Source organism: Mustela putorius, unplaced genomic scaffold, assembly GCF_011764305.1.
Source record: "Mustela putorius furo isolate JIRA1106 unplaced genomic scaffold, ASM1176430v1.1 tig00003903_pilon_pilon_pilon, whole genome shotgun sequence".
Taxonomy (NCBI): Eukaryota; Metazoa; Chordata; class Mammalia; order Carnivora; family Mustelidae; genus Mustela; species Mustela putorius.
This window is the reverse complement of record NW_025422051.1, coordinates 2,244,716-2,256,796: the sequence shown is the minus strand read 5'-3', so window position 1 is coordinate 2,256,796 and position 12,081 is coordinate 2,244,716. Positions and strand designations below refer to the sequence as shown.

The following is a 12,081-nucleotide window of genomic DNA, read 5'->3' as shown; positions in this document are numbered from 1 at the left end:
GCTGCCTCTGTGCCAAGTGTTACGTGGGTGCGAGTGAAACTGGGGAGACTGTTCCTTGAATGGTGAGAATTCCTTCATTCAAGAAATGCTGGGGAGGGGCGCCTGGGTGGCTCAGTGGGTTAAAGCCTCTGCTTTCTGCTCAGGTCATGATCCCAGGGTCCTGGGATCGAGCCCCACATCAGGCTCTCTGCTCAGCAGGGATCCTGCTTCCTCCTCTCTCTCTCTGTCTGCCTCTCTGCCTACTTGTCATCTATCAAATAAAAAAAAAAAAAAAGAAAAAGAAATGCTGGGGGGAGTCCACTGTGTGCCAGGCCCTGCTTTGTGGGTGCAAATGATGTAGAGGCCAGCAAGGCACTTAGAAATCCCTGCCCTTGTACATATAACCTAAGACTGTGTAAAAGCGAGTGTGGGAATAAAGAGTGACAGGGAGATCAAGGAAAGCCTTATTGAGTGTTTGACATTTGTCCTATTTCCCTGCTTTGACAAATAAGCTTTCTTCATGACCTGGAGGCCCAGGTTTAAATTTCTCAGAGGCAGAGTCTCTGGGGGGTGGGGGGGTTGGTTACTGACCCCTGGCCTGCAGTCCACTCCTTCTCTTTCCCCTGGTAGCCTTTCCCCCAGAGCAGGAAGGCTCGCCTCGGCCAGCCAGCACAGCCCAAACTACTCATGCCTCACGGCAGTCCCTTGGTCCCCAAAAGGATGGGCCCCAGGAAAATGCTACTTGCTACAGGCCCGAAAGTCCTCAGAGCCTTGTGGAGTGGGACCCAGGATCTGGGTGGTTACTGTCATTGTCTCTTTGGATGCCTCCCCCAGGAAAAGAGGCAGAGAGTGGGGGAGGGGGCCCCTCTGCCTTTGTCTGAGGGCGACCACCACCACTCATCCCACCGGACCCCACCCCGACCCTTAGCCAGAAACTACCACTCTGGACAAGCACATAGCTGCTTCAAATCGCATTTATTGTGGGGCCAAAGGCGGGGATCTTGGGGTTTGAGGGCAGCAACTGCGGCCGACGGGTAAGCCGCTCTCAGTGTACCGACGGGGAGCAGTCGGGGTGTTGGGGTGGGGTGGTCCTGGGCCCGAGGGGGCTCAGAATCCAGGCGGTGCTCAGGGGGGCAGAAGGCGGCGCACCGGCGCCTGGGATGAGGGGGTCTCCAGGCGCTTCACCCGCAGCAGGGCCCCCAGCACGCCCTCAGGGGGCACCTCTGGGCCCAGATCCTGGTCCGCAGCACGGCGGAGGCGGCGCGGGGCAGCCACAGCCTCGGGATCTGGGCTCCCCGCGAGGATCCGCCCCAACAAGTACCTACAAAAGAACCGAGAGGAAGGTGATGAGCGTGTACCCGCGCATCAACGTCTCTGCCCTAGGACCCAGACGGCCCTGCAACTCCATACTGCCTGGGGACCCGGCCCAGAAACCCGGCATCGGAGAGCCCCTCCCTGGGACCGACAGTGCCGCTCCCCACTCTCCCCAGCCAGACACCTCGGACCCTACACCTTGGCTGGATGTTCTCCCTCCTTCCTAGGATCCCAGGGCCTAAGTGTCGGCGCCACGCTGTGAGGCAGGTCCCCGCCGCTCCTGCCGCCCCCGCGACGCAGGTGCCGCCCCCTGCCCACCCCTTGCCGGGGTACCTCAGCAGCTCCGGGTCCACGTCAGGCGTCTCGTCGCCGGCGTCCTCGGTCTCTGGGCCGGTGGGGCCGTCGTCGTAGACAGGGGGCCGGGGTCTGAGCGCAGCGGCAGGGGCAGGGGCCGGGACGAGCTGGGCGGCGAGGGCGGCAGGGTCCAGGCGGGCGCGGAGCAGGGCACGGGCCAGCTGCGCGGCGGGCGCGTCGGGGTCGTCCTCCAGGCCCAGCGGGGGGTCGTTGGTGCGGGGGGAGCTCCAGGCGCGCAGCAGCTGCGCCAGGACTCGCGCCTGCTGATCCTCGGCCTCCTGCGCCTCGGCCCGCGCCCGCTCCTGCCTTTCGGCCTCCAGCAGGTGCGCCAGCGCCCGCGCCAGCTCCTGCACGGCCCCTGCCGCCTCGCCCCGGGGCGCTGCTCGCCGGAAGCGGCGGGGAGAGCCAGCCTCAGCCATGGGCGACGCAGCTGCGCCAAGGCCGCGGGGGTCCTGCCGGAAGACGTGGGAGGGGAGAGATGTCAGCGTCTGCCAGGCCAGGGACCCCCGCCGCCACCCAGGGGAACCCTGTGGACCTCAAACATCCCCAGATGCCGCCCAAGGCACCGCGGCCCCTCAAATATACCCAGACACCCCTAAGGTCACTGGAGACTACCAAATATGTCCAGTCACACTGAAGACCACCAAAGACCGCTGGTTCCCCAACCCTTCAATGATTTCCCAGTGATTCAGGATTTGCCCCAGGGCTGCTGGAGAACAGGTGTCTTTATAGGAGGGGTGATGGTGTTTATGACAGCCATAGATTTTTCTATATTGATGTCGTGAACTGTAAGAATCATATTTGCATTTTATAGGTTCTTATTGTTCACTGCTTTTGCCCAAAGGGTAGCAGACTGTTCTGCACCTTGCATTTGGGAATCTGTCTGGATCAGTACTTTCAGTGCATCTTTTCTCTCTCCCTTTTCTCTTTCCTCCCTCCCTCCGTATCTCATTCCCTCCCTCTCCATCTCTCTCCCCCTTCCTCTGTTTTCATTTCTTTCCTCCGCATTGAATCCCTTTTGTATGGATGCACACATTTTATTTAACCAGTCTTCGACTGATGGATGACAGATGGACATTTATGGTGTTTCCAATCTTCTGTTATTACTTTTTTTTTTTTTAAGATTTTGTCTTTTAAGCAATCTCTACACCCTATGTGGGGCTGGAACTCACAACCCCATCAAGAACCTGGCGCTCTACTGACTGAGCCAGCCAGGCACTCCACCCCCCCCACCCCCCACCAATCTTTTGCTATTCTTATAATGTTGGGATGAGTAACCTTGTTCATATATTATTTGGTATGTGGTATGTGTGTAAATCTTTCTGTAGAATAAGCTACCCAATGATTAATTTTCAATCCAGACAGTTTTAAGGAATTTCAAAAAGCTTAAAGAAATAAAAACCGGTATCAAAAGTATGAGTAAGGAACAAAAAACCCCACAAAAATGACGATGAAGATTTGAAAAAGAAACATCTAGAAATATATTTTCTTAATTTTTACTTATCTATTTGAGAGAGAGAGTGAAAGAGAATATGAGAGGGGAGAAGGTCAGAGGGAAAAGCAGACTCCCCATGGAGCTGGGAGCCCAATGGGGGACTCGATCCCAGGACTCCGGAATCATGACCTGAGCCAAAGGCAGTCGCCCAAACAACTGAAGCACCCAGGCGCCCTAGAAATATGTTTTAAGTGAAATTCAAAATGAAGGAGGCAAGGGGCACCTGGCTGGCTCAGTGGGTGGAGCCTGTGACTTGATTTCTCGGTTGTGCGATTGAGCCCTACACTGGGTGTAGAGAGGACTTAAAAGTGAAATCTTCAAAAAAAAAAAAAAATTAAATGGGCCAGTTAGACAGCAGATTCAGTCCAGCAGAAGGAAGTAATAGGATTGAACAGAACTTAAGAACAGATGCACAGATACTGACAATTGCTACATGGCAGAAGGGATACTCCGAGCAGTGGGGACAGGACTGGCTCTTTCAAAAACCCATGCAGGGGGGTGCCTGGGTGGCTCAGATGGTTAACCATCTGCCTTGGGCTCAGGTCAACCAAGCCCCACATTGGGTTCCCCGCTCGGCGGGAAGCCTGCTTTCCCTCTCCCACTCCCTATGCTTGTGTTCCTTGTTCCTGCTCTTGCTGTCTCTCTCTCTGTCAAATAAATAAATAAAATCTTAAAAAAAAATCAACATGCAGGAACAACAAATAACCCAAACGTGGGAGCAATGAAAAGGAAAAGATGAGCAGGGACACCTGGATGGCTCAGTTGGCTCAGGTCATGATCCCAGGTCCTGGAATTGAGTCCCACATTGCATCATCGGGCTCCGAGTTCAGTGCGGAGCCTGCTTCTCCCTCTGCCTGATGCTCCCCCTGCTTGCGCTCTCTCTCTCTCTGACAGATAAATAAAATCTTTTAAAAAAAAGAGAAGATGAATAAACTGACTAATTAAAATGAAGAATTTCTTTTTATCCCAAGACACCATAAAAGAATGAACAGTCAAACCAGAGTGGGAGAAGAGGTCTGCAAAACAGATAGTCAATAAAGGACTAGTATCCAGTATACCAAAAAATGCCTTGAAAGCGAAGAGAAAAACAAGCTAATATAAAAATAAGGAGGGGTAAAATAAATAAAAAATAAATAAAAATAAATTTTTAAAAAAATAAGGAGGGGTGCCTGGCTGGCTCTGTCAGAAGAGCTTGCGACTCTTGATCTCGGGGTCATGAGTTCGAACCCCACCCACGTGGGGTGTAGAGATTACTTATATAAAGAATGAAAACTAGATTTTAAAAATAGGGAAAATTGATGTCCAAGTATTTCACAAAAAAGGAAACAAATCGAGTAACAACTAAATACATGGAAAACAGTGAGCCTCATTAGCAATCAGGAAAATGCAAATTTAAGTGCCAGTGAGATACTAAGCATCATACATCCCAAAGAACTCAAACCTCCTAGTGATGCCCAATGCTGACATGGCTGTGGGGAAAAACAGAAACTCTCATACATTGCTGATGGGAGTTCAATTGCCAAAATAACTTTGAAAAACAGTTCAGCAATGTCTAAAAAGCTGCACAAATCCTATGACCCACTCCTGGGTGTGCTACAACCCAGGGTAACTTTTGTATATATACTACTGGACCCAGGTTTGTGAAAAATCATATCGGGCACTGTTTGTGACAGTGCTGAAGTGGAGAGAGCGGGGGAGGGGGGATCCTGGAAGCTGCCCAAATGTCTACAGACATATTGAGAACACACATGAATCATGATATACTCAGACACTGATGATATCCTCAGAAAATGAAATATCAGGCAGCAATAAAAACAAATGAATTACGGCCATGCACTTCAATGTGCAAATGTGCATGGTGGATGCATCTCACAGGCGATGCAGAGCCAAAAAGAAAACAAAACAAAACAAAACAAAACAAAAAAAAAGCCAAACAGCAAAAAAACACACACAAAAAAACAAGGAATTCCACTGCAGGCTGAGACTACCAGATGCCCCGATGACTTCCTAGTGACCCCTAGTGACTAAAAGGAGCCTGATGCCTGGTATGATTCCATTTCTATGAAGAAAGGCTAAACAACATATTGTTTAGACCTACACACATATGTGATAAGCTACAAACAAAAGTAAGGAATCAATGAACAGAAAATACAGGATAACGATTAGGGAGCAAGTGGGTTGTTGTGCACAGGGGGCTGGCTCCCAGGGGCTTCTAACTATCGGTCATGCTCAATTTCTTAACCTGAGTGGTGGGTACACACAGGGGTTATTTTATCATTATTCCTTACATCATACATGTATGTTAACCATATTATGTCATATGTAAAATATTTAATAATTTTTTAAGTCCCCCACCCTTGATGAGTTGAAGGAGGATGTGCTCCAAGTGCCCTAGGCACCCATCACCCCTCAGCCCCCGGAGAATCACACACTCACCAGCAATCACAGCTTCCCATGGGTTCACACTCCCATGGGCTAACAAGCCTTAAGATGTCACACGCGCAACCTGACATTGCCACAGCCACACACGAGGAACTGCACACATTCACAGACGCTGCTGTCCATGTGGTCACAATGGCCAAGCTACCCAGATGCAAGGACACACATCACCCTTAAAGACACAATGCAGCCCAGAGACATCATGGCTCCTCTCCCCACAATGACACAGCTCCATAAAGGGACAGGGAGAAACAGCCTCCTGAACAGCCATACAAAATCCTAGTTGCTTGGTCCAACAGAACCAGAATGGGATGTGCACATGGGGCGGCAAAGACCACTCCCATCTAAAGAAGGAAATCACACACACACACACACACACACACACACACGCCCATAGGTTAGCCATCCCCATAGGATTTACAAAGTGTCCCTGAGACAAGTCAAACGCAGGAAGACCCCCAGCATCACCCTCACTGCACACCCAGACCCACAACGGCGCCCCTGCAGGGACGCTCAGAAGCGCTGACATCAAAGGATACGCACTTAGAGAGACAGCACATTCTCACGCCCCAGTCAGCGCATCCCACACACAGTGACCTATGCGGACACCCCCTTCCTTCACGCTCGCTCGTCCCATGGACAGCACCACAAGCGACCAGCGGAGCGAGGCCCGGCCTGCGCCAGGTGCCAAGGGTGGGCAGGGCGTGGCTGCCAGCGGAGAACCGCACACCCGCAGGCGGAGTCTTGCGTGGCCTGGGCGCGGACGGGCGGAGGCCCCCGGACCCCCCTCTGGCCGATCTCCCCGCACGTCCGGGAGCAGGCGGGGGCCCGCGAGGACGAGGGGCCAGCAGCCGAGCACAGACCCTCGCTCGCCCACAGCCTCCTCCCGCCCACACCCACCCGGTGCCCGACTGGTGTCGCACCTTTACCGGCCGCGCGCAGAACGCGAGGGGCGGCCGTAGTAAGGCCAACAGCAGCAGCACCAAAAGGCCGACGCCCCCGGCCCGCGGCCCGCCGAGCAGCGGCGACCACGCCATGCTGCCCCAGCGAGCCGGGCTCCGGACGGGCGGACTGGCTGGCAAATGCGCAGCGCTGGGGCGAGCGGGCAAGGCTGCGGTGCTTTGCGGCTGCGCGCGCGGGGGAACCCGGTCCTCCCCCTGCCCAACCCCCCCACTCCCCTCACCCCACCCCTCCTCCGTCTCCGGCCACTCTACGCAGGCGCAGCCCGGGAGCTCCAGCAACCCCTCCATCCTGCTTGTCGTCATGGAGATGCCCAAGGGGCAAGGTGGTAAACTGGAGCCTTCGATGGCGGTTGCCATGGCAGTCGGAGGGCGGTTACCGGGGCAACAGACCTTGCTGTCCCTTAGCAGACAGGCAGGCAAAATTGACTCAGTGGAGTGGAATGGGGATCTGGTCCCCCACCTCTCCCTCCCTGGGGAGGAGACATATGACTTTGTTCACTGGATAAACAGTTCCTCGCTGCTATGGGTGAGGATCGATACATAGATAAATAGATTTTACCCATACATTGTTCCAGAAAAGGGTCTCAAGCCACTTAAAATGATACATCCAAGGAAACAAAACTTTGGTAAAATTTGAGTAGACATTGGGCAAAAAATGTTGGGGAGGGAATGTTAGTGGCTATTTCTGGGTGGGGAGATAGATAATGGTTTGTCACTCTCTCCTTTACCCTTCTCTCTGTTGTCTGAAAAAAAATGTAATGAATATGCATCACTATTAAAATCAGATCAACATAAAGATATTTTCATTTAGGAATCAAAACAAACTATGCGGGCGCCTGGGTGGCTCAGTTAAGCATCTGCCTTCGGCTCAGGTCATGATCTCAGGGTCCTGGAATCGAGCCCCAGATTGGGCTCTCTGCTCAACAGTGAGTCTTCTTCTCCCTCTCCCTCTGTGCTCACTCTCTCTTTCCCTCTCTCACGTTCACTCTCTCTCAAATAAATAAATAAATCTTTAAAAAATAAAAAACAAAGTATGGTAACATGGCACAAATTCAAAGTGAAGAAAGACACCTTGATGCTGCTATGAGTATATCTAATCCATTGATTCTGTCTCCATCTCTTCTGTATTACAAACAACTTTACAAGGAAAATCATTATACATATCCCTTTATGGTCCTGAAGATGATGTTCCCAGTGATGGGGTGACGAACACATGTTTAAGGTGGCTCCCATGATGCTTGTCTCCTGGTGTCCACAATCTTGTGTAATCCCCTCCCTTTTGAAAGTATGCATGACCAAAGGTGACCAGATATATGTAATAACATGTACATAATTACATCAGAAATGAGGTTGGTGGGGCGCCTGGGTGACTCAGACGGTTAAGCATCTGCCTTTGGCTCAGGTCATCATCCAAGGATCTTGGGTTCGAGCCCCGCATCAGGCTCCCTGCTCCTTAGGGAGCCCACTTCTCCCTTTCCCTCCGCCTCCTGCTCCCCCTGCTTGTGCTCTCTCTCTCTCTGTCAAATAAACAAAATCTTAGAAAAAAAAAAAAAAAGAAAGAAGGTTGGAACTGTTATGGGCGGGAGAGTCTGTGTTGGGTGAATGGAGGTGTTGGTTCTTGGATTCCCCATGAAAGATTTACATGAGGATCCACAGTCAAAGGCAGCCAGAAGGAGGAAGTTAGCAAACACGAAGCAGTTTATTAAGGACAATGCACACTCAAGAGTGGAGAGTGGGCATGCCCCGAGGTCGCAACTGCGCCGGGTTAGAGATGTCTTTTCTTTTTATCACAGCAGGGTGGTCTCTGACTGAGGTTGTTCTCAATCATCTAAGGGACTTCTCCTACCAGTTGGGAGGGGAGTTTTTGGCCCTACAAGGTTCTTGCTGGAAGTGTTATGGCCATTTTTCCCCCAGTGGGGGGGGCATTTAAACTGGGCACAGACTGGTGGCTGGACCCCAGGCCAAGCTGGGGGTGTAATATATAATGTAAATATACGATAATAAAGCTCTAGGTTACCCTAGCCTCAGGTGGAGTGAAAGAGAGGTAGCCTCTAGGAACTGAAGGTGGTCCCAGCGGACAGAGCCAGCAAGAAATCAAAGCCCCCAGTCCTTCACCTGCAAGGAACTGAATTCTTTTTTTTACAAAAGATTTTATTTATTTATTTGGCAGAGAGAGACACAGCAAGAGAAGGAACACAAGCAGGGGGAGTGGAAGAGGGAGAAGCAGGCAGGTTCCCCGCTGAGCAGGGAGCCCAATGCAGGGCTCCATCCCAGGACCCCAGGGTCATGGCCAGAGCCAAAGGCAGATGCCCAATGACTGAGCCACCCAGGCGCCCCAAGGAACTGAATTCTGCCAATAGCCAGAGTGAACTTGGATCCTTCTCCAGTCAGGCCTCATATGAAACTGTAGCCCTTGTCAGCACCTTCATTTCAGCTTCATTAAGCCTGAAGCAGAGATCCCAGTTAAGCCACGTCCTGACCTCTGACCCACAGAAACTGTGAGTTAATGTTGTTGTTGTTGTGTGTGTGTGTGTTAAGATTTTATCTATTTATTAGACAGACAGAGATCACAAGTAGGCAGAGGCAGGCAGAGAGAGAGGAAGCAGACTCCCCGCTGAGCAGAGAGCCCAATGCGGGGCCAGGACCCTGGGATAATGACCCGAGCTGAAGGCAGAGGCTTTAACCCACTGAGCCACCCAGGCGCTCCTGTTGTGTGTTGTTTTAAGCTGAGAAGTAACATATCATCAACAAACTAGGAATAGAAGAGAACACCTTCAACCTGAAGAAGGACAAAAGCCCATAGCTAACATCATACTTAACAGTGGATCAAGATCAAGACAAGGATGTTCCAGGGGCACTTGGCTGTTTCAGTCAGTATAGCATATGACTCTTGATCTTGGGGTGGTGAGTTCAAGCCCCATATTAGGTGTAGAGCTTACTTTAAAAAAAAAAAAGATAGGGATGTTTCCTCTCGCTTTTATTTGACATTCTAGCCAGGGCACTTGGGCAAGAAGAAAAAAGCATCCACAGTGGAAAGGCAGAAATGAAATCATTTCATTTGCAAATGATGTGACCTTATACATGGATAATCTTTTTTTTTTTAAGATTTCATTTATTTGACAGAGATCACAAGTAGGCAGAGAGGCAGGCAGAGAGAGAGAAAGGAAGGGAAGCAGGCTCCCCGCTGAGCAGAGAGCCCAATGCGGGGCTCCATCCCAGGACCCTGAGATCATGACCTGAGCCGAAGGCAGAGGCTTAACCCACTGAGCCACCCAGGCGCCCCTACATGGATAATCTTAAGGAATCTACAACAAAAACATTAGAGTTAATAGATGAGACCGGCGAGGTTGCAGGATATAAGATCAATATTAGAAAACTCAATGTTATGTCTATACATGAGCTATGAACCATCCAAAATGAAAGAAAACAATTCCATTTGCAGTACCATCAAAAAGAATAAAAACACTTAGGAACAAATTTAACAAAATAAGGGCAAGACTGTAGCCTGGAAACCACGAAAACCATCTAACATAAGCCCAAATCCCATAATCACTTTCTTCCAACACTCCTCTTTTAGATACTCCATGGTTCTCCACGGCATGTGGTGTCCCTCACAAGCTAATAAACCCGGGTTGGTTTGACTGCAGCTGTGTTCCTGATGGTCTTTGACTAATGGGCACTAACACAAATGGAGAAGGTTTTGCTGAGATTGGGCAGAAATCCTCACTGCCCTACTCTGTTCTGAGACCTTCAACTCAGTAAGAGTGCACATATCTGAAACCCCTTGTGTCTCCAGCTAATTGAGTCACCTCCCTGCCCATGCTTGGCTTGGGAGTAAGTTCACAGAGCCTCAAATATAGGCAATTCAATGAGGTCCTCTGCATTGGATGTTTTGTTTGTTTTCCTAAGAATGAGGATACCCCAGACTTTGGTTATCTGATCAGATACATAGTGTTACTTGGTAAATTTGTTTTCTAGATTTCTAGCAACTGTTTCTGTGGTCTGTCCAATTGTATATGTGAAACATATAAGTGTTATATTTAGTTACATAGTTGAGCATTCCTTGACAACAAAAGGAAAAAGTCTATAGGAAGAGAAAGAGCATAGCCCTGACATTTGTTCCCAAACTGGCCTTGGGGGCTGAGAAGTCCCTGTCTCTTCAGACCAGCATCCTTTGGACAAACAAGCCTTGGATCACCATTAGAAAATCTGATGCGGAAACAGTCTCAAATAGATGTTTGTACACATGTGTTCATAGCAGCGCTATTCACAACAGGTAAACACGGAAGGAAACCAAGTGTCCGTCGGTGGATGAGTGGATAAACAAAATATCATATATACCTACAATGGAATATTATTCAGCCTTTAAGGAAGGAAATTCTGATACATGTGACCAAATGGATGAACACTGAGGACATTATGCTAAGTGAGATAAGCCAGTCCCCAAAAGAGGAATACTGAAGGAGTCTACTAACATGACGTACTTAGAAGAGTCAAAATCTTAGAGACAGAAAGTAGAATGGTTGGTTACCAGGGACTGTGGGAGACGGGAGAAGAGGAAGTTAGTGTTTAATGAGTACAGGGTTCAGGGTTTTTTTTAAAGATTTTATTTATTTGAGAGAGAGCACGCTCCAGCACGAGTTGGGGGGGGGTGCACAGGGAGAGAGAGGGAAAGAGGAAGAAGCAGACTCCCCACTGAGCAGGGAGCCCTACACACCGGGATCCTAAGACCCTGTGATCACGACCTGAGCCACCCAGGCACCCCTGGAGTTTCAGTTTTATAAGATGAAAAGAGCTGGGGCATCTGGATGGCTCAATGGGTTAAGTCTCTGCCTTTGGCTCAGATCATAATCTCAGGGTCCTGGGATCGAGCCCCACATCGGGTTTTCTGCTTAGCGGGGAGCCTGCTTCCCCCTCTCTCTCTGCCTGCCTCTCCGCCCACTTGTGATCTCTCTCTCTCTCTGTTAAAATCTTAAAAAAAAAAAAAAAAACAAAACAGATGAAAAGAGCTATGGAGATGGATGGTGGTGATAGTTGCACAATATTATGAACATATTTAACACTACTGAAATGTACACTTAAAATGGTAAAGATAGTACATTTTATGTTATGTGTATTTCATCACAATAAAACAAACAAAACATACATGAATTTCTTCTTCAGTCTTGTCTTTGTGTCCCTGAGAATTGCTTTGTTTAATTTCATCCGCTCAGTCAGGAGGGTTTTTATTCCTGGCCCACCACCATGACGATTGGCCTTTAGTGGGAATTTAGAAACACCAGCTACACAACACCCCCTTATGGAGCACTGCGATTCTCATGGGATCTTCCCAGTCTAAAACTGTGCCTGTCAGGCCAAGCACCTGTGTCCTTCATGTTTTTTTCAGCAGAATGTCAACATAAATGTTTATCTAACCACAACTGGCATAATTTCACCAGAGAAATGTCAAAATTGCAGTAACTACTTTGGGAAACTTCTGCCATGAGAAAGATTGCTCATTTGAGGGCCACCTTAGAACAAAAAGGGCATCTCGGGGCA

The 12,081-nt window shown here is 49.8% G+C and overlaps 1 protein-coding gene across 1 annotated transcript; it reads right to left on the bottom strand.

Moving 5' to 3' along the window:
- Positions 1 to 935: 935 nt before the first annotated feature.
- PCSK1N (proprotein convertase subtilisin/kexin type 1 inhibitor) lies at positions 936 to 6,732 on the bottom strand. Its single transcript, XM_004755041.3, has 3 exons — positions 6,505 to 6,732; positions 1,627 to 2,099; positions 936 to 1,300 (listed from the first exon to the last, which is right to left on the bottom strand). Exons 1-3 carry the CDS (start codon positions 6,616 to 6,618, stop codon positions 1,105 to 1,107), a joined length of 783 nt encoding a protein of 260 aa, XP_004755098.1. The 5' UTR covers positions 6,619 to 6,732; the 3' UTR covers positions 936 to 1,104.
- Positions 6,733 to 12,081: the final 5,349 nt, after the last annotated feature.

Bases quoted from the DNA above. Each gene is read 5' to 3' on its own strand.
- PCSK1N (XM_004755041.3), bottom strand. From the start codon at position 6,618: ATGGCGTGGTCGCCGCTGCTCGGCGGGCCGCGGGCCGGGGGCGTCGGC. The intron at 2,100-6,504 runs GTGCGACACCAG...GTCTTCCGGCAG, and splicing joins TCTGCGCGCGGCCGGTAAAG to GACCCCCGCGGCCTTGGCGC. The intron at 1,301-1,626 runs GTACCCCGGCAA...GTTCTTTTGTAG, and splicing joins GTGGACCCGGAGCTGCTGAG to GTACTTGTTGGGGCGGATCC.